The following is a 23,056-nucleotide window of genomic DNA, read 5'->3' as shown; positions in this document are numbered from 1 at the left end:
TGTCCACTAAGAGCGAATTATAGCCATATTAAACCTTGCCCGTCTGGGGGATTGTTTCCTTTGTTTTTACTACCTGTGAATCTATAGCCAGGCACATAAAATGGTCTATACACAAGATTGCCCTGCTTATTCTCATTAACATCAGAAATGAAAAACATTCCTTTCATAACATTGGCGATGTTCACAATTATTGGTAAATCGTGTTGCTGCTGTCATAGAAGCTGACGTGTATTTTCTGCTTTTTTTGTGTGTGTTGGCGATATGTCATGTACATAGGTGCTTTTGCACAAACCTTTTTATTTGAGCACTGAGTTTTAGATGGGTATTTGGATATATATATATATCTTAATCCTTTGATATTGTTCTCTGTATACATGTAAAACACAGCATCAGTGGATAATATTATTGTTCCAGTTAAGCAGATGGAACATATTGAGGGGTTGTAGGCTTGGCTCCTGGTTTTGGATCTCATGCTGTAAACTAAACAGAAAGTGAGGATTCTTGTAATGCTTTGAGGCACACGCTGTTCTAGTAGAACAGCTCCTGCATACATTGAGCTTAGGGGGAACACTGCCAGGCCTATGAAGTCATCACATTTTCGATTAATCTCAGAGTCACTGGGCGTAGAATATTCAGCTGCAATCTGTTTTACAACACATTCATTTTGTATCAGGGGACGAAACAAAATCGCAAGTGAAACAGTTTATTTAAAGATTACCTTTTGGTCTTAAAGGACTGAAAATGTGTTTGGACTGGAAAAACCTCTGCTAGAAATAGCAACAGTGATGCTTGGTTTGGAGAATTTACAAGCCAAGCAAATTGGCCTAGTATCAGTCTCATTGTGGTTCATTTGTAATGTAAAGCTGCTTTATACACCAGGCTCCAAGCAGGATTTATTATTCTGGAAAAGGCAATAAACAACAGAGTAATGTCTCTCACCTCCTCATTTAAATACCCCCCGCAAGCAAGACTGATACTCAGAATGATGCCACCAAGGGTGTAAGCCACTAAAACCTCCCAATTTCTCTGTGTGCTTGCCATCGATGTCTCATTCATCTGCCTTATTACATGATAGAGGTCACAAATGCTGGTGTTCATTACTTGTGCCCAGTATGGCTCCGTTCTTCCCCCACCCCCAGTAATCAACTAGTTTTTGTTGATTATGTCAAACTATGTCTTCCATGGACATTACTACCCTTCTTTAATTTTTATATTCAATGCACTACATATGTACAGCAATGTCATATTATATACCATTATTTCCTTTTGTTTATATTTACGAATTGCTGTCTGTCTTAGGTTTTGCTAGATGCAGGATTGTACGACCTTTGCCTTAAATTCTTCATTTAATACATTTCACTCTAAGCTAGGCGAGCTTTTATTGGAAGACACAAAAGGATTATTCTGGGTTATTGCCCTTATGACCATATCCAACCAAAGCTGACGGTTGGGCACCCTGGACAAATGCCATGTTTATACCCAAGGTTCGGGAGCCTGAGACTTTAACAGCTGTGAGATATTCAACATTGGGAGAATTCACTAGTACAGGTGTAAATCAGAATGTATGCCAATAGGCGTCCGCATGAAACCTTACTGGAGACGAGTACCAATATCAAACTATTAAAAATACACTTTTGGGTATTACATAAGGACTTTGCTTATGTGTTTATTTTGTATTAATCAGCCTTCTTTTCATAAACTGCGTGGAGAAAAATGGCTTCCTCAGCTGTGCTGTTAGCACATGAAATATGTCTGAGTGAAATGTTTAAACGACTATGAAAACCAGGGAAGCCAAAAACCTCTTACAGCTTACATATTGTCCAGAATTCTTTCCTTCATCTGCTCTTAGCAGACCCACTGCATTTTCAGAATTTCTTCCAAATAAAAATCCAATGTGATTTAGTTTCAGTAAATAAGCCTATTTTTCACATTTTATTTTCCAAGTGCCCATTTCGCCAGCCTTTCTCCTTCCTTTGTGAATGCAGATGTTCAGTTTTCTTCCTTCGAGTTTGTGAGTTAGTGAATCAGGTGGGGGGCTTCAGCCTTATGCAAGGAAGAAGTGAGGTGATTCAGTTTGGTGAATACGTGCTGATTATAGTGTTCTGACACATCTCATGCAGCCTGCCCTTTCATTGCCTCTGTTATTACAATAACGACTCACACTTGTTCATGTCTATAAACGAAGAGGGAAGCTTGTAATTGCCAATGATTGCATTCTGCATTATTGGGCGCACAAATCTTTCTTTTTACTGAGGAAATGCTGGGATAGATGGTTCTTTTTACATACCATAAAAGGCACCATTTGGAAATGTTGATCATTCTGTGTTGGACTTAAAATCTCATACGCTGTGCCAGATTTACATAGTACCTACTAAAGGCGCCCTGTGGAAAAAAAACATTCATACAAAACAAAATAAATGCTCATCTGTGTAGATTTGTGGGCAAAGAACGAAACCACTTCCACGTGACTTTTATGTAAAAAAAATAAAATAAAAAAATTAAGGCTACTGCAGACCCTGCTTTCAGACACCGCACCCTGCTCTATTTCACAGGGACCCCTTGCTTAATGATAATAATAATAATATATATATATATATATATATATATATATTGTGTGTGTGTGTGTGTACAGATTTTCTGTGGCACACATTTTCATAATTTTTTTATGTATATTTTTGACAGAACTGAAGAAAGAAGAATCTTTTATTTTTTTTTAAATTATATGTTGCACCTTATGTTATGTTCTACACGCCTACGTTTAAAGCCTATTAAACACCATAATTATGTGTCAATAAAATAGAACAATTGCTGTTATTTTTTTTTATTTTCTTTTTAATCCGGTTTGAGAAAAATAAAGATACAAATTATTGCTGATTTAAAAAAAAATATTTAGATTCTGACCTTTCCTACACTCTTAACGCTAGATCACTTTACCCAGTTCAACATCCCCCAAACTGACTTACTCAGACGTTTACTGTGAGGTCTTTATCCTAGTTATTGTATGCATCCCTTTGCTATTAGAAATATTTTCGAGAGCATATTATCTAATTCTAATTCTAATTTCTATGTGTTTTGCATGATTCTATTGTTATTGTTGGATGTTTAATATCTTTATTTTTTACCTTAATATAACACATGGTTGACTATATATATATATATATATATATATATATATATATATATATATATATATATATATATTTATTTAGCCTTGGCCATATATAACTTAATATTTTTGCTTACTTCCTACCAAGTACCTTCAACAAAATTATATTGAGTAACCTTGTATGATGCATTTTGTAAACTGTGAGCATTGCCACAAGTGATTATTGTGCCTGTAGAACCCTTGATGCCATTTTTACCTTCCCATGCTGTCTTTGAACAGTTTAACACAGAAGTAGTATCTCCAGGCACCTGTTACTCCGACTCTCCTTTGGAGTTTGGCTAATGAGGAAGCAAGGTAGTGATAGACAGTGTCAGCTGATGCTCTCAGCCTATCATTGGCTACCCTTTGCATGTATTGCTTAATAGAATATTTATGCACACATCATGGCTGGCCAATGATAGGCTGAGTGCAAGTTATGATGCACTGTGTATTCCTTTAAACTTATCTATAATTAAGACTGGGATAGATTTCTTTCAGTATCCAAATGCTCCCTCAATGAGATAATCATGCTTGATCTTCTGTGGTCAAAGTCAATGCTTCTCATAGATAAGTTGTGGGGGCCTGTGGTGCATGAATTGCTAAATTCTGCCAGTCCAATACTTCTCATATAGATGCATTAATTGTAATGCTTCTCTATGTGCCTTTTGTAAAATGAAGACCTTTAAAAATTGAATATGATAAGAATGAAGCCCCTTTAGTGGCTGTCGGACAGTCGCTAGTCACGTTTGAGCCAAATTGTAAAACAGTTGATATATCTCAAGAATGGCAGTGTTTAAAGGGACACTGCAGGCACCCACACCACTTCAGCACATTGAAGTGGTCTGGTTGCAGTGTCCTTGTCTTCCTTAGTCCTGCAATGTAATTATTACAGTTTTATAGAAACTGCAATAATAACATTGCAGGACCAAGACTGCCTCTAGTGGCTATCCATCAGACAGCCACTGGAGACACCTCCTATTTGCTAGGCGACTTTTGGTCACCTGACGCTGGACCTCCTCACGCCCTGCATGAGGACATCCAGCATTAGAGAAAATCTATTCATATTGAATGTAGCATATATTTTCTCCTTCTTTCAAGAATCCCATATCACTATTCTAGCTATGAGGCAGTTTCGTCCTGTGTGATTCAGCTGATTTTGTGGGTCCTGTGGGAATAACTCCATTATTCTCATTACTATTAAATGACACTTCAAATTAGCATTATTCAGAGGTGGTAATAATCGCATGACATGCCAAAGTAGATTATGAACACATGTAGAGTCCACCATGTGAACCATTGCTGATATTTTTATGTATTCTCTACCTTTAGCTTCCTGCTGATTTCACCAAACTACACATCACAGACAGTCTACATCCACAGGTGACCCAGGTATCTTCCAGCCATTCAGGATGTAGCATCACCAGTGATTCTGGAAGCAGCAGCCTGTCTGATATCTACCAGGTGAGAAAACATTCCAAACCTGCCTAACATGGGTAAACCTAAAAATCAAAACCTCTAAAAATAAAACAAGTCATTTTAACTGTAAATTAACTTTTTCAGTTTTTCAAATGCAGTCCAATTGTGTTAGCATATTAGCTTCAAAGCTAGGTATTTCCCCAGCAGGATGATATCACAATTTTCTAGGTGGATAGATTGATTACCATGGAGTTGATAGGGATGTTGTTTGTCAGCTGACAATGAGATGTGCCAAGTGCTTTGAATACTCTGTTTTGGGAGCAGGTGCTGTATACAAACAGTAATCACCATTGTTATTACTGTAATTCTGAGGGTTTTTTTTTTCTTCCTCAATTTTCTATTTTGTTGTATTGAAGGGTTAGAGGGACAGATACATTGATATTTGATGTGGTTGCAAATGTCTGTTTAGTGCTGCTGACAATGATTCATGCGATCTCTCATACACCATTGGCAGAAATGTGGCAAAATAGACCAGGGAATCCAAGACAAGTGCACCGGCTTGATATTTTAATATATTGATTTGCACAAAAACAAACATTACCATGATTCTTCGCAAACTTCAAGAAACATGAATTTTCATGTCAGGTGTCTCATGTCAAATGCATCGTCAAGTCAGCTACATATTTTAGTTTATTCCATTAATTTCCATTGTCAAAGGAAACGTATATGAAAGCCAACAGATGTCAGTTAAAGTGTTTTCTTTTATCTGAATTTTACTGAATACTAAACAACATTTTTTTTCTGCACACAGAGATGACATCATTTTCAATGTAAAACCATAGACATAATAGTAAACTCTGTGTCCATAATGTTGCCATTTTTATTTATGTATATTTTTTGTAAAACATTTGCGCAAACATTTCCTAAACCCTAAAAATGTAGACCTTACATTATCTGTAAAACTGGCGTCAGCGACTAATAAAGATCCAGCCTTTTTTTCTGGGTATTATCCATTCAAATGTTTCCCAGAAGTAGCCTTGATATGCACTGATGTGAAATCTCCAGTCCAATGCCTCTTGTAGTGATGGGTGGTTTTAGAGATTTAGGGATTCATGTAATAAAATTCATATTTCAGTATTAATTTGTATGTGTCCATTAAAACAGTGGTTCGATAAATAAAGCTGTTCAAGATTAAAATAATTAGGTTTAGCCAATCACTAGATGAAGTTAACAGGAGTTACATGCCGCATCAGCTGTTTTTCAAGTGGTTACCTAACTATCCCATCAGATGCATATTTTTAACTCCCACCAGCCTGAGCCAAAATCTCACTGAGAATGATAGATGTTGTAGTTCAGCAGGGGTAAGTGATGTATTGATGGGGAGAGAGAGAGAGGGGGAGAGATTGTTTTTATTTTTTCTTCTGACTTCTGCACCTAGAAAGGGAAGAGGTAAAAAAAAAAAAAACATAACAGGTCTGATTTAGGTCTATTTGATTTGTTGTTTTTATTTATTATTTTAAATCAGGGAGTTGGCGATTTAAATTTTCTGTGTGACACTGTGTATGTAACTCACCCAACTGGTCCACTAGACTTTTCAATGAGACACTTCTGGCTTGGGGAGTGCTTGAAGTGGCTGCAGTTCTAGATTTCATACACCCCCAAAGAACATATGCAAAAATAACCTTTTCTGTTTTTTTTTTAGTACAATGTTAATTTAAATAACCTTTCAATAACTTTAAAATAATTAGGTAATGCTAGTGTTAAAATCTATATATTTAAATTTTGGTCTTATGTACTCACTGAAATAAGTCTTTTACCAAACGGATTTGACTACCCAATTGCAAAATTTTAGATTTAACAAACAAAAAAAAAAAAGAGAAAAAACACAAAAAACTCTGACTATATCAGGGCCGACAAACTCTTTTGCCTGCATTTTGCAGTTGTTTTTAAATGAACTAAAATTATTTTTTAGTGAATAAACCCAACAAGCTTCCAACAGGCAACTTATGCTGTTTCTCATCTGTTCACTTTTTCGAAGTTGTTTCCTTATGCTAATGCACAGCTTCTTGTGGAGGTGCTGTGCTTTAGGCAGAGAAATACTCTTCTAAAACATTGCTATTATGCAAGAAGATTTTTCAGTTGTTTACGGTGTTACAAGAATAATGATCAACTTTGTGACCCATCGTGGGTGGTTTATAATGCAAGATGTGTTTTCAGTGCATGATCCCGGAGCATCCCACCTTCTGTTTTGATGTTTTACAAGTTCTACTTGGATGCTCAAATATCCACTAATAAAGTGGCTGTAGTAGGTTTTGGACAGAAGCAGAAGTGACTCACTGGGTGAACACTCATTTGCTCTGCACAGCAGGATTCAACTAATGGCTTGGCAAGGAAGGATGTTCACATAATCATCATGATAGTTAGGCACAAGCAAATGAGTGCCTATGAAATGATATATATTTTGGTTTTTCCTGTGGACATCAAGACCCATTGTTGTAGTTAGACATTTTAATTGGTCAGCCTATTTTAAATGGGAATGTTAACTGTGTTTCCTGAAAACTAAACCTGTGAAAAAAAACTTGCTTTTACATTTCCCTTGCCTGTTTTAAATGCTTGAACATGAAAGGGTTATCTAAGAACTGTTATGTAAGTTATGAATTTGAGCACACACCCTTTCCTATTTTCTCCAGACTGATAAAGGAAATGGGTTCATTTTTTCCTTAACTTAGAACTGTGGAAGCAAGTTGGCAGATGTCTAAAAGAAATGGCTGTGCATTAGCCAAGGTCCATTAACACTCTTGGCAAGGCAAGTGGTTTCATTATCCTTCCATTCACACAGTCTAAATGCGAGACCTTGCTCCTATGCACATGTTCTTTTCATTTTGTTGTGTCTGAAATAGTTCAAATTCAGCATTTCTTGGTGTTCAGATACACCGTGTAATGTAGGCATATGTGAAATTAATGTGTGTGATATGTTTCGCAATTCTTTGTTTTGAAGTTTCGCAAAAGGATTATTAAAAGCAAACCGTTATCTGTAAAGCTATTGAAATGCCACATTTCATTTATGCCATTTTAGAAAATGGAGGGAGTTCTCATCTGGATATCACACTATTGCCACATAATATACATGCTCATTTTCTGCCTTACTAGAGACATTTGCAGCATTTTATTGCTGTGGAGTGCTAAAACATGCTTAAACACCCGTCACAACAGTGATCCAAGATGTGACCCCACACTACAGAAACAAAAATGTAAAACCTGACCGCAAAACAAACTCGGCAAAAATAATGCAAACATCTTACTTCCACATTAACTGTGCAGAGGGTTTGGGGTTGCTGAGAAAGCTAAATTATTTAGATAAACCACTTGAAAACAGAACCGGGAGATCGGTAATTCCTGGACATTGGTTGTTCTCAGAACTAGTTCTCTATTTTTTTTTTGAAGCCAGATGCCTCTAGTTAAATACTTTATTATTCTATTTCCCTTTATTGTAGGATTTTTAATGGTAAAAATGCCTATTAAACAACATTAAAATAAGCCTGGAAGGGTCCTTTGAGATACCATATATTGGACCACATTTTCAGATGCACTGTTTGTGGTATCTACTACCCCTTTTATCCTTAGTGTGATGGCAATTCACATGCTGTCTAACATCACACATGCTCAAATGTTCTCTTTTCTTTCTTTCTTTTTTTATTCGTAAACATAATAACAATATATTATTTAGTATCATGGAATAAATTGCAATTATCAATTTTACTTCACACCGGTCTGGTGAAAAACAGTGTTAGGAACACAAGGCTATACAAGGATAAACAACACAAATCAATTGTAAGATGATCATAAGAAGCCACTTCAGATGCTATTAAAAGTCTGCCAAACCAAACCCAGGAAGTCTTTTATGAGGGTGAGATAAAAAAGTAAGGAAGAGGAGAAATGGATTGAGGATAAAATAAAGTGGCTATAGGTGGGGAGTAGAAACTGATCTGAGTTTTAATTGCTAATATTAATGACTGTAATATAGCTGGGTCAGATTGATCAGTGCGACATCTGGCCTGCTAGTATTTTGTCTGGAGTGAGGTAAGTGCCTGTAGACACATTTTACAATTACACTTTCAGTGAAGATTTATACAGCTGTGTTCATTACCTCATCCCAGGCTCGTGTTACTCAGGAATGCATGATTTCCAGGTACTGATGGGGTTTTTGTCACAGAGAAGCAATTGGATTTTCAAGGACAGCTTTTATACCAGTGCAGGGGCTGTGAAGTGGAATTTCTCTGGGTGTTAAGTGCCATGTGTGCATAATTCATGCTTAGCTATTAATGTTTACCACACAGGAGGCTTTAGTTGCTGCATTGCTGTGCCTAATAACCTGGGAGGTGAAAAAAAACAGAACAATTGCACAAATAAGGCCGTCTTGGTATGATGTGGGCATTTATTTTTATTTTTGGCTTGTGATGGAATCATCTTGTGCCAGTCATCAATAGCCTCTACACTACAGTGTACAAACACTAATCCAAGCCTCCCAAACATCCCAGTTTCGTCAGCACAGTCCATATTCTAGGGTCCTGTTCCTCCCTACTGGATTTAATTCCTGCTCTCCCCAAAATGCTTACCGTATATACTCGAGTATGAGCCGACTCGAATATAAGCCGAGGCCCCTAATTTTACCCCCAAAAAATGGGAAAACATATTGACTCGATTATAAGACTAGGGTGGGAAATGCAGCAGCTACTGGTAAATTTCTGAATAAAATTAGATCCTAAAAAAATTACATTAATTGAATATTTATTTACAGTGTGTGTATGAATGCAGTGTGTGTGTGTGTGTGTGTGTGTGTTGCAGAGCCTTGGTGGGGGGTGGGCATTTTTGTTATTATTTAAAAAAAAAAAATAATTTGAATATTTTTTTATTTTTTTACTATAATTTTTTTTGTTTTATTAGTAATTTTTCTATTTTTTTATTAATATTTTATTATTTTATTATTATTTATATATTTTTTTTTCCATCCCCCCTCCCTGCTTGATACATGGCAGGGAGGGGGGCTCTCACTCCCTGGTGGTCCAGTGGCATTGGCAGTTCAGTGGAGGGGGCTGGCAGGAAGCACTAAGTCTCGCGAGAGCCGCACTATGACCCCGCGGCTCTCGCAAGACTTACACTGGGAGCTGACAGAGGTGCTGACCGGACCGGCGTGGAGGAGGAGGGAGCTGCAGGAGAGGTAAGAGCTCTCTGCCAGCCCCCTGTCTGTATTATGGCAATGTAAATTGCCATAATACAGACATTGACTCGAGTATAAGTCGAGTTGGGGTTTTTCAGCACAAAAAATGTGCTGAAAAACTCAGCTTATACTAGAGTATATACGGTAATTTGAGAGCATCATTAGACATGCTTACACTATGCTAAGGGCACATAAACCATGCTCTTTGCATTGTCCGTTCTCAGTGAGTTGACCTGGATGATTGGTAGGTAGCCTGATGTGCATTAATTTGGGCGGGTCTGCATTTTTTGGGCAATGCCAGTGCATCACTGGTTCTCCCCCTTTCAACCCACCCACCATTGTTTCATAGGATGCTGATTTCACAAATACCGGTAGGTAGTAGTGCAGTCAAGTAGTTCTGCAAACCTCAATATTAATTGTCACATAAAATCTAGACACTAGTGAACACATTTTACCTGGTTTCCACCTAAAGTAATACATTTTACATATTAGTATCAATAACTTGAGTCTCTCTGCCTTATTTACTCTGTAGACTAAGCTTGGAGACATTGCACTCAAAGGATCACAATAATTTTTCACACTAAGCTTTCTTATCTTCCTAGAAGTGTGATGGAATTTGTTCACTATAAATAAATGATATTAATGTCATTTGAGCAGGAGCACTGCTTGAGCTCTGTCTTCTTTTATTAGAAGATGAATCACTCAGAAGGGCTACCTTAAAAAACGTGTAGATGACCGTTTATTTTTACATTTATTTTTGCTAGTATTATTGTATTTGAAAGAACAGAAGAGAAAACATAGAAAGAGTAAGCTGTAGCGTGAAAATACTTGATTGAGGTGATTGAAAATAATTCACACTAGATGGACTAAGGATGATTACTACAGCTGTTAGAATATCGTGGTATCAGTTAGCATTATGTCTTCACGCGGTCATTATATGATGTATCTCTTCTTTTACTTGGAGACATTATAATACGCAAATCCATTTTGTAAATTTCATCTTAAAGGATCACTATAGGGTCAGGAACACAAACATGTATTCCTGACCCTACAGTGTTAAAAACAACCATCTAGCCCCCCTGGCCCCTCATGTCTCCATAAATATAGCAAAATCTTACTGTATTCAAGCCAGAAGCTGCTGGCTCTGCCCTGTCTGCCTCAGAAAAAACAAGCAGTCTGTTGACATTATCAGAAGTGGTAGCCTGATCCAATCACAATGCTACCCCATAGGATTGGCTGAGACTGACAAGGAGGAAGATCAGGGGCAGAGCCAGCATGATTCAAACACAGCCCTGGCCAATCAGCATATATTCATAGAGATGAATTGAATCAATGAATCTCCGTGAGGAAAGTTCGGTGTCTGCATGCAGAGGGAGGAGACACTGAATGTTTGCATGCATTTTAGGCAGCCATGACCTAGGAAGGAACTCTAACAGCCATCTGAGTAGTGGCCAGTGAAGTTATCACTAGGCTGTAATGTAAACACTGCATTTTCTCTGAAAAGACAGTGTTTACAGCAAAAAGCCTGAAGGTAATGATTCTACTCACCAGAACAAATTCAATAAGCTGTAGTTGTTCTGGTGACCATAGTGTCCCTTTAATTGGTGGACAGCACGCAATGGCATAAGAACCCCCCTTAAATCCCTCCCCCCTCCCCCAAACAATTGTTCATTTAATTTATTAGATGGTTTATGCTTGAATTGATAGTGGGTGTATGCAGCGGTGTAAATGCATGCAGGATTAAATATAATGGTTTATTGGTCTTGGTTTAATAAGCTCTCCAAATACTGTTGAAAAAACTTTCCAAATGATTTATCTACAAAATTCACTATTAAAGTCTATGGGAATTTTTGTCGATAAATCGTTTTGGAAAGATTTTCTTTAAAGTGAAGTGGTTTTAAGGTGTAGGCTTTGAGATCTTAAATTTAGAAATATTGAGTTGAGTTCATTTTAAGTACCAAGGGAAGCGTTTGTTTAGGATTTAGGGGCTTTAATTTTGGTATAGGAAACATGGGTGTTTAGGGCATGTGGAGTTTGAAGAGTTATTTGCAAAGTAGTCACCCACCTATGTCTTCTGTAATCCAGTCATCTTTGTATGAATGACAGTAGAGCTGCATGAGCTGTTATAAAGTATGCATCACTCATTGCTGTCACAGCTCTTCCTGCAAAATGCTTTCTGGGTGAGAATCTGCTAGTAGGCGGATGAGAAGTTATCCTTTCTTCTTCCTGTCCAGCCTCACACACAGACTCTGGAGGAGCCAGGATAGCATTGAGTTTTACACCCTTTATAACTGTTCTGTAGCTGTGATACAAAGCATAGAAGACTGACTGGACTACAGAGGACACTGGCCAAGGTTCGTCCTTGAACACCTTAAATGCCTTGTGAAAACGTACCGTCTTGGTGTTTTAACCAATAGAAAGTGCGTATAGGGTGCAGAAATATATGGCATGCTCATGCTTTGATTACGTCAATACTAATACAGAATAGAATTTATGTGTGTATTTGATAAGAAAAGATGGAACATTCTAAGAAACAAAGCTTGGTACATTAAACAATAAAAGGAAACTCGCAATAGATAAATAGCTTTTGGTCACAAATGACCTTGCCTAGAGGGCTTAAAAAATAGCTTCAAGTGCTTGCTCAAACAATTGATTAATTTTGGCCTAATCTTCCCTGTTGTGCTCTAGGGGCATTACGAAGAACTAAGAGGCAGATTTGTACATGAATCCTTTCGGTAACTGAATGTTAGCCAGTCTCACATTAACTCTTCCAGTGATGGAATGTTAGTTAATCTCATATTAATCCGGCCATATTGGAAGAATGTTCCAATCCATATTCCAGTGCTGATATTTTGGCCTAATATGTGCAAGTCCCTTGACAATATTCAATTTAATGAATAATCCTCTGAGTATATTTTTGTGTGCGTACGGTAAAGGCATGGATGCTTGATTCTATTTAATTTTGTATGGAATCAGTTTGGCTACACTGGTACGTGTGTATTTGTAAATGTGTGGGTCGCACAAAGGCACACTTACACATCATAAAAAAGGTTACTGATTCCTTCCCTGTTTCTTAGAGCTTGTTGTCATGCAGGGGGTGGAAGGAATTGCCAGCAGGCAATTGTTTCAGAGACGGCAGCTGAAAGTCTCCAGAAGGTAGAGCAGTCAGCAGTCCACCAGCTCTGCTCTTCATTGTGCAGCTCCCCGGGCCCTTCTGCCTGGTTACTCTATGTTCTCCTTGCCCGGTCTCTTCGATTTATCCATGAATTGAAGCAGCAGAGTATGATATTCCTTATATCCGTAGCGCTGCGTTGGTTCTAGCTATCTAAGGATAGTGGTACGGGCACAGCAGTGGGGCAGGAAGGTACGAGGCTACAGAGCTCCACATTTGGGGCTTCTCACATTACTTCCAACATTTACCATTATTTAATTAGTCTGCCTCCTTTCTCTTTCCTATTCCCCATGTTTCCCATGCATCTCTCACATATTACTCCCCACATGTGTCCCTATTTTCTCACCACGTTTGTCTCTTTACCCCACTTTACTACTTGTCTCTGACATCTCTCTCTGCACTTGATGCTCATATATCCTACCCTTGCTGGTGTCAATCATTCATCCCTAGCCTAAACTGTCTCCCACCCGTACTTTTCCTACACCCTGTACTGTCTCTCCCATTTCACCCCTCTACAACCCATTGACTTCTTTCATACTCCTCACTTATAAAACTATCTGGTGGGGGGATTTGTTTCCGCTTCATCCAGTTTTTACACCCAGGACAGCAAGTACAACTCGCAATAGATAAATAGCTTTTGGTCACAAATGACCTTGCCTAGAGGGCTTAAAAAATAGCTTCAAGTGCTTGCTCAAACAATTGATTAATTTTGGCCTAATCTTCCCTGTTGTGCTCTAAACAGAATTCACAGCTGTCACCCCCTCCCCCCCACACATGCAAATACCACCGATTTGATATTTTACTATTCAGTTTATTTTATTGAAGGGGGTGCAGCTGCTCTAAAACAAGTTAGGAAAAGCTGATTTGTACAGTGGGCATGGACTCTTGAGATAGTAAAGGTCTTTACTAAAATGCAGCTCTGGAACAAGTGTCCAGATGTTGCAGTTCATGAAATGAACTTTCATAACTGCAAAATATACAATAGACCATTTACTTAACAAATAGATATATATATATTTTTCCTTTTGTCTGGTTTGTGTATGGAGTGATTTAGCCAAAGCAATACACTCTACAATTATACATACTGAAACTGTGTTCATTGAGAACCCTACCCATGAGTTTACAAACTAGCACAGAAGAGCTTTTATTCAAGGTCCTCAGCAAGAATTGAGGCTGACAAAGAGTCCTGTGTGTGTGCTACCATACTAAAAGAAGTAATGGAGATAAACTGACACATGCTAGGGAATGAAAGGTTACTACTCCATCTGCTGTAGTGGAGTAATAATAAGTGCTAAATCACACGACATAAATGTTATCAGAGGGTTAATTTTGTGTTTCTAGACGGTGTCAAATGGTAAGTGGTAACAAGTCGTGACTTGTGCACTATAAGTAAAATGAAGCCTTGCAAAGTAGGTTTACTAGATGGGCAGAGAGAGAGACTTTGGGGTTTATGCAGGAAACTCTGAATTCTAGTAAATTGAAAACTGGATTGTAAAATTCAGGCAACATTTAGCTGGCCTGTTAACATTCCCATCTCTGCAACTGTCAAAGTTTTGCTTTTTAAGTCCACTTTTGAGGTTTTTATCTGACTCCAATTCCATTTGTAGTTAATAAACACTTTAGTAAATTGAGCAAAGTTTTCTAAAAGATTGAAAGGTTTACACATGGTTGGATGGGAAGAACAAATTAGAACAGGGAGTAGGCGAGAACAGTCAGTGCATATATCACATAAAACAATCTTCCCAAAATCACTACAGTAAAATCGCCACCATAGTAATCCTTACAGTTAACATTAATATTAGTTTAGGATACTATGTAATTACCCAACCTGAAAGTCTGATTAAGCAGTTACAAAGTTTTTAGAGCTGCAGAGCAGAAATGTGACTTTGTGCATGCATGATGTTATACCACATTATCAGCAGTGATGTCAGGCATGAAGATGTCAACAAACAAATAGTGTTAAGGTATGGTAAAAAAAAAAAAAGTCACTGTAAAATGATATATATGGTAATAGATGTTACTGAAAACACATACCAATATGATGTGGGGTATAACATCTCCCAAATGAAGAACAGTACAAAATGTAAAAAGTATATAGCGTAGAATGAATAATACAACAACCTATATCTCATATACATATTGCACTTACAAACATAGAGCGCTGAAGAAAAACAGCACTTTTCAGGCAACAGTCACTAGGGCTCCTCTCCGATAAACAGCAACAAAGTTCCTCCCCCACAATGAACACACATCCAACTATGCAGTAAATCTTCTCAAAGGTGGTAAACTGGAGATGCGAGGTAGGATCTATCCCAATGCCAAATAGCATTTACAGAAACAAGTTGTTAATACTCAGCCCAGTTTTGCCCAACAAGGCTTTCTGATCGAATATACCACTCGATAATGCAGAGAGTGCGAACAGCTGATACTGAAACGAAAAATGTCGCCACCATGGATCCCGTATGAGTGACTTGAAAGTTGTGCATGCGCAGCATATATAAGGATGAACCCATATAACAGTCACAATGTTCATCTCGGTGTCAACATTATATTGGCTCTGCAATACATACATTGTAAGCAATCACTTGGATACTAGAAGACAACTAGTTACAGTAAAAACATGACATAATGTAAAAATAAAAAACATACAAAACCTAATAATCCATTGGTGCAAGGTGGAATAGTAAGGAAAAAGGAACCAAAACAAAAATTAAAAATAGTTAATAAAAATAATAAACATCAGTATCGGAAGAATTGACAATGCCGTTACCAAATCCCAGAGAACTAACATATAAAAAGACTCTCATAGACTTCAAGAGGCAGTAGGCCTATATGTATAAAAAACAAAAGGGGAAACAAAGGAATATCAGATTAAAATAGAACATGCACACATTTATACTATGATTATGTTAACGGTTCGTTTGAATAATCATTGGAACATAGAATGCGCGTGTGGGAGGTGTTTACTGGCCTTTGTTAAATGGGACACTGAACACTCACTGCACAGAACATGAATTGATGACCAACAGCATCCATCAATCTACTGCTCATCTTCACAGTTTAATTTATAGAGTAATCGGTATGAGGGCGGCTCACACAATGCACTGTGCCTACTCATGGTTTGATTCCTTTTCCCAGCTTCCAAAACAGGCACCTACTTTTGGGTTCCTTCATTAGTTCCATTTACACCTTGGTCCTCCGTGGTAATTTTTTTTTTTTTTTTCTGGTACGCCACAGTTTGTTGAGGAGGTGACTATTAGACCCCAGAGTTACAGCACAGTTGAAAAGTAATGTTTGCCTCATTGTGATGTAGAGTTTGGCTTTGATGCTGGTCTCTAGTCCTTTGGTAGAGTTAATACATCTGAAGATAAGTTTCAACTGACACAACTCACGTACAGACTCACCTGGGCTAAGTCAAAATACTATTGATTGGCAGCTGAGAAATGTATCCTTCACGTGGTTCGATGTCTTTAACCCCTTAAGGACCAAACTTATGGAATAAAATGGAATCATGACATGTCACACATGTCATGTGTCCTTAAGGGGTTAAAGGTTCTTGAAAAGACAGACCTTATACTGCAGCATTGAATTCTGGCATATTGGTATTTAATGGGGGGTGGGCGGGAGTTGACAGGGGGATTAACAGGCTCAATTAAGTGTTACTTCTGACAACAAGGGATAAGTTACAGTCACTGCCCTTCGTTTCAAGTGGGAGCAGATCACAAGGAAATTTACTTAATGTCTTCTGTAAGTCACCTTTATGCATTGTTTTTGAGGGTCAGATTATTCAATAAACAACCTATGGTGTTCTGGGCTTTTTTATATTCACACTTTGATAAGATAGGCAATTCACTTTATTATTAGTTTCATTATGTATTTGCCGGACAAGACCGGTTTTACCAGGACCCAGTGCATCATGGTTTCTCTTGTTTTCAAGCGTGTCCTGGATGGTACCTTGTGGACTAGTGGAAAATTGGCTTTGAGCAGTACATCTGAATTCCTTTTAATCCACACCCAAATAAGTTGGGCTGCCTGGGATTTACCAGTACGTTTTCCAAACAAATGTTTTAACAAGTCTAGAAGACAAATACAGTACAACTATAAATTTGTTTGCTTTCAGTTAGTTTCCAATAGAAGGATGCAAATGTTTTCAGGGAATTCAGAGTGGTGACAGATGTGATATTCTCAAAGTATTTTATTCTGCCCTCGTTCGGATTGGCATTTCAGCAAATTTTGCCATGTTGGTGTAGACGTGTGTATATCAGCAGTTCTATGGGCTATTTTAGTTGTATGGATTTGCATTTCAATAGCACTTTTTGTTACAGACGTTGGCATTTTTTTTATTAGCACTTCTCTATTACGTATGTGGTGTGCATTTACATATCGTCAGTATTTTTGTGGCACACATTTGCTTTCAGAGGTGTCATCATGACATGCAATTTGGTTCAATTTTGTGATAATTTGTAATTTCTTCAGTGCTTTCCTGTTATATATCCTCATTTCAGTGATTCTTTTGTCATGCAACTGCATTTCAGTATGCAGGGTTTTATTATAGTTATTATGTGGGTATCTCTATATCAATCTATTTTACTTGTGTCTCATAGTGTTTTGCTGAGTTAGGATAGTTTTGCAGGCACAATAATAATAAACCCGGCCATCAATATTTTGTTTCGTGTGGCCATCTCCAGTAACCTGGTAGTTTGCCTGTTACTGGTAGTTTGCAGTTTCACACTGTTGCAATCGTGTTTCTCATGCAGTTCGATCGTTTCTATCATCACTGATATTTTTGTAATTTGGTTATTTTGCCTGTGTTATATTATTGTGCCAGTACGTCAGCACGTTCTAGGTCAGGCTTTCTAATATTGCAGAAAGTTATACTGCCATATTATATCATCCTATGGCAGTCGATACAGTCTTGGCTAGTTAGTACTGGATGTATCCTCGCTATACAATTCCTCACAACTGTAAGTACAAGTGGTCATTGTTAAATTGACTTATAACATAGTTATTCTGCTTTCGTTGGGGTTAGGGTCTGCCACCGCTGAAGTCATATGCTCGCAAATTGGTTTGTAGTTTACTAAACTTCCTCTATCACTGAAGTCACGTGGTCCTGAATTGGTTTTGATACTCGGCTTCCTCTTTCAGAGAGGTCACATGCTGATATTTTGTGTAAGCTGACACTTATTGTTTAAGATATACATGTTGTAATTGTTTGCTGTAACTATCATGTCTTCTGTTTCAGGTGATTAGTTTGGGATACCATGAGTAAAATATAAGCATCCATTCACGTTGCTTCACTGTGACATCTTGTTTCACGTTTGCTCCGTTATACCGTTTGCACAATGCAGAGGTTTCATTACTCTTCCAGCACATGCCTTGCCCAACTAAAATTCTTATGGGTAGTTTTGCCCCAATTTAAGCATTTGAGACTACTGTAGTAATACTAGCCAACGTATTAAATCAATATTACGTGATTTTAGATATTTGTAGTTAGAATAATTATAGGTACACGTCAATTACTGAACCTTTGCAAACTTGGACTTGAATCTGGTATACTGTTGTATAATTTGTTTCAGATTTTACAATAATCAGTATTTATTTATGATTATATAGTGTTTTCATAAGTAGTATTAATATTATTATGCAGTATTACAGGCTCATACTTATGTTTATTCTGATACACCTCAACCGTCCCTATACCCACATATGGTATTGTGGATCTGTTGTCCCTGTTAAGCCTGGAGTTGTGGGAGGGATTTATATGTCTATTTGTACTCACCTGGTGAGTAGGTAGGACAACACAAGTGGGATAGTGATACTCCCACCTCTCCCTTAAATTAGTAGTTCTCAATTGCTAATTCATCCCAAAGTGAGCCCTTTATTGCAGGCTCATATACACATTGGATCCTGCACATCTAATGGTTAGATAAAACCTATGATCAATCCTAGGTAAAGGGTTTTTACATTTTATATTATTATTAAGTATAATCGCTTTCTCAACTAATTGGTGTTATTTGCTGTCTGGGTTTAATTGTATCTATCATTTAATATGCCATATAACACATTTTCTAGAAAAGCGTGGCTTATCTCAAGGGGGTAACTTACTTTCAGTGCATTAGAATATGTTTTGGTTGAGGACGATTGATGCCTGAATGTGTGGCTTTGATATCTGCTTGAAATATGTGATACTATTGTGTTACTAAAGGTAAACTTGGGTAGTTGAATTCATGATGGAAAGAATGAAGGGTTTGTTGGTGGCAAAGTGACGCCCTATGCTAGATAGATGGGAGTAAGTACACATGGAATATACTTTCAGACAGATTTGTCCCCCTCTATAAAAGTTTAAAACTCACCTTATTTCCAGCGCCGCGTGGGTCCGCCACGGGGGCAGGGCCAAATGCCGTTTTGGCCAATCAGGACCTCCTCATAGAGATGCATTGAATCAATTCATCTCTATGAGGAAAATTCAGCGTCTCCATGCAGAATGTTGAACGGCAGGGCTGCTTACTGTGCAGCACTGAGCCAGGAAGCCCCTCCAGTGGCCACTTGGAGGCGTCCCTAGGGGCAATGTAAACACTGCCTTTTCTCTGAAAAGGCAGTGTTTACATGAAAATGCCTGAAGGCAATGATTCTACTCACCAGAACAACTACATTAAGCTGTAGTTGTTCTGGTGACTAGTGTCCCTTTAATGTACTATATTGCACTGTTAATTTAATAAAATCCTCTGTGTCAGGAAGTTAAGAAAATCAAATAGTTTGAATAGTAATGATTGTGTATCAGTTTCTTACTGTTGGTTTTGGCATTTATTGTGATAGTTGGGTGGAGATGTCTGCAAAGGGTCAACATGAATTGTAATCAAGCAGCTGAAATAGCAACTGTGATCAACCATATAGCATTATTGCCCCCTTATAAAATTACTGCTGATTTTTGGCTTCACAAATGTGCATTTTCATTTGTATTAATGGCCATTGTTATTATTAACAGTGAGAAAACATTTGATTAAAATGGATTAGCACAGTTTAACGGAGTACCCTCATGCATATTCAACGCAATCTAAATAAACTTTGCTAGCCATGAGTTATCACAAAGTAATATGTGGAAAGGAAAATCTGTCATCATGTAATAGAGACCCCAATTAGACAGCTAGCACATCAATAGGGAGGGTTATTCCCTCTTGCCTAATTACCATGCTGGTTAAATAACGAATCATAATGTTTCTTAATTTATTTTGGCATTATCTTTTGTCATCGTTTTAAATTAACATGGCCACGATACGTAATGGCATTGTAGAAGGGGGCAGGTGTTTGTAGAGAAAAAAGTACACTTGACTTTTTCGAATATAATGTGAATAAATCATGAAATTGCATCTTCAGATGGGTCTCAGCATTGATCTCATAATTGAACTCTTTAAATATTAATTTTTCTACTAAATGTTGTATGTGGAGCGTTTTGCATGTAAGAAAAACTCATTAAGGATGAGACCTATTTATATGGAAAGGTGAATAAGAGCTGACATTTCATTTATCGAACTCTGTAAAATTAATGTATAAGTAGTGAGTAAGATGTACGTGAATTTACGGTTTGGATTATAGACTTTGACATCAGGGGTGTTCTTGACATATGTAATGTGTGCATATGAAATAAAGCCATACAGATGTGCTTGCTAGGGTGCACAGTGTTTTGATAAGTTTAAGTTAAATTTAAAGGGTTTTCATATTATACTTATCTACCCCCTCTATTTAACAAATATGTATTTGTGAGGCATGAAATGGCTCCTTTTAAGAGCTTTGTTAATCTCCTGAGCTAAGCCACAAGCTCATTGGCTGAGAGCATCAGATGACCACACCTCTGGGCATAACTCAAGCTTCTGGCTCTCACCAAGCTACAGTGGAAGTGGGGAGCAGAGTCCGTGTGAGAAGCCAAACTGTTCTAAAATGGTTTTATTACTGCGTCAGGGCAATAGGGCGCTTTTAGCACCATAACAACACACACGTCCATGCATATGTATATGCATACACATACACATACACATACACACACACACACACATACACCCCCCAAAAACACGCTCATTCAGTTAAAAGGTTGAGCATGTTCTGGTGGGAAAATTGTAATATATATTTCTCACACATGCACTCTGACCTAATTCTAAAACGATTTAAAGATTTGATGAAACAGGATTCATCTTGTATACCTACTTAAAGGACCACTCTAGTGCCAGGAAAGCATACTCGTTTTCCTGGCACTAGAGTGCCCTGAGGGTGCCCCCACCCTCAGGGACCCCCTACCGCCCGGCTCTGGAAAGGGCAAAAGGGTTAAAACTTACCTTTTTCCAGCGCTGGGCGGGGAGCTCTCCTCCTCCTCTCCGCCTCCGTTCCTCCCCGTCGGCTGAATGCGCACGCGCGGCAAGAGCTGCGCGCGCATTCAGCCGGTCACATAGGAAAGCATTCATAATGCTTTCCTATGGACGCTTGCGTGCTCTCACTGTGATTTTCACAGTGAGAATCACGCAAGCGCCTCTAGAGGCTGTCAGTGAGACAGCCACTAGAGGAAATAGGGGAAGGCTTAACTAATTGATAAACATAGCAGTTTCTCTGAAACTGCTATGTTTATAAAAAAATTAGTTAACCCTAGCTGGACCTGGCACCCAGACCACTTCATTAAGCTGAAGTGGTCTGGGTGCCTAGAGTGGTCCTTTAATATCTCATGTGCGGCCCTTACTCAATTTTTTCTGACCCAACATTGGCCTGCCTGTGACTATATAGTAGCAGTTGATGGCAGCTGCATCCTCACTGTGGCAGCTAAGGAAAAGCTACATTTTGTGCAGACAAATTGAATATTGGTTAACCCCTTAAGACCAGAGGGCATACAATTACATCCTTTTTTAAGCAGCTCTAAACGCTGCTGGGCGTAATTGTACGCCCTCCGTTTTTTTTTTTTTTTTAAACTTACCCGGTCGCCGGCGATCGCGGTTGGGGGGACTCCCAGGGAGCCCCCCTGCGGCACCTCCGTCCTCTTCATATATATATTTATATCAAAATACACGTAGAACGAAATAATATATATATATATCTATATACATAAATATATACGTATATATATCCCTATATATATACCTATATATGAATAAAAATATATAAAAAAAATTATATACGTATATATACACAAATGTGTATATATATACATATATTAATTCTACACATATATTTATGTAATATTTTTACATAATTGGGTATCTTAATTAATTACAATTGATTACCTGCCTGACAACCCATGCCGAAAGTATAGGGAATTTAATTTGCTAGCACTATATTTAACCCTATAACTTTCCAAGACACCATAAAACCTGTACATGGGGGGTACTGTTTTACTTGGGAGACTTCGCTGAACACAAATATTAGTGTTTCAAAACAGTAAAATGTATTACAACGATGATATCGCCAGTAAAAGTGAAGTTTTTTGCACTATAGGGTCAGGAATGCAGGTTTGTGTTCCTGGCCTTTAGTGTTCCTTAATAGTTTAATGAGATAATTACAATATGTTACAGGAACAATAGGTTGGTGAGGACCCTTCTCAATCATTTAATGCTGTTGAACAAAAACTCTATTCATCAGAAAGCTGTATTAGTAGTATGTTTGGCCTTCCTAGTGCACTGTTTAAGGTTAATTCAACTTTGCAACGTTTGTCATTGATGCACAAACTTAAATGACTTAAGTCACAGGAAAATGTTAATTCCCATACTGTGTGTCTTATGATGCTTTCTAAGCAATCACTTCATTAATGCCTGTAGCTAGTATTATTATAATTATTGGTATTTATATTGCGCCAACTTATTCCACAGCGCTTTACAATATCATAAAAGGGGGAAATGTAACAATTACAAAATGTTAGACTCAATATGTTGATGAGGAACCGGTTTAAACAAGCTTTCTGTCTAGATGAGGTGACTACTGCAAAGCTGTAATGACTAGGTTGGTTAAAGTGTTCCTTTAAAATATGCCTGATTGTTTGGCACCGCTTGATAAAATATTTAATATGATTTCCAAATGATCATACATAATGTGGTACATGCTCAAATAGTTGCTCGATCTATTATTAGTCAAA

At 37.8% G+C, this 23,056-nt stretch overlaps 1 protein-coding gene across 12 annotated transcripts in view; it reads left to right on the top strand.

The window, feature by feature from the left end:
• Positions 1-23,056, top strand: part of RAPGEF2 (Rap guanine nucleotide exchange factor 2) — a 274,085-nt gene that overhangs the window by 213,882 nt on the left and 37,147 nt on the right. For all 12 annotated transcript variants that reach the window (XM_063458215.1, XM_063458218.1, XM_063458220.1 and 9 more), the window contains one exon: positions 4,475-4,606. In XM_063458215.1, coding sequence (XP_063314285.1) covers positions 4,475-4,606 — 132 coding nt within the window. The remainder of the gene's footprint in view (positions 1-4,474; positions 4,607-23,056) is intronic.

The sequence above is a fragment of the Pelobates fuscus genome, chromosome 6 (assembly GCF_036172605.1).
Source record: "Pelobates fuscus isolate aPelFus1 chromosome 6, aPelFus1.pri, whole genome shotgun sequence".
In the NCBI taxonomy this organism is placed as follows: domain Eukaryota; kingdom Metazoa; phylum Chordata; class Amphibia; order Anura; family Pelobatidae; genus Pelobates; species Pelobates fuscus.
Note: the sequence above shows the minus strand (reverse complement) of the source record. Positions and strands in the feature narration are given on the sequence as shown.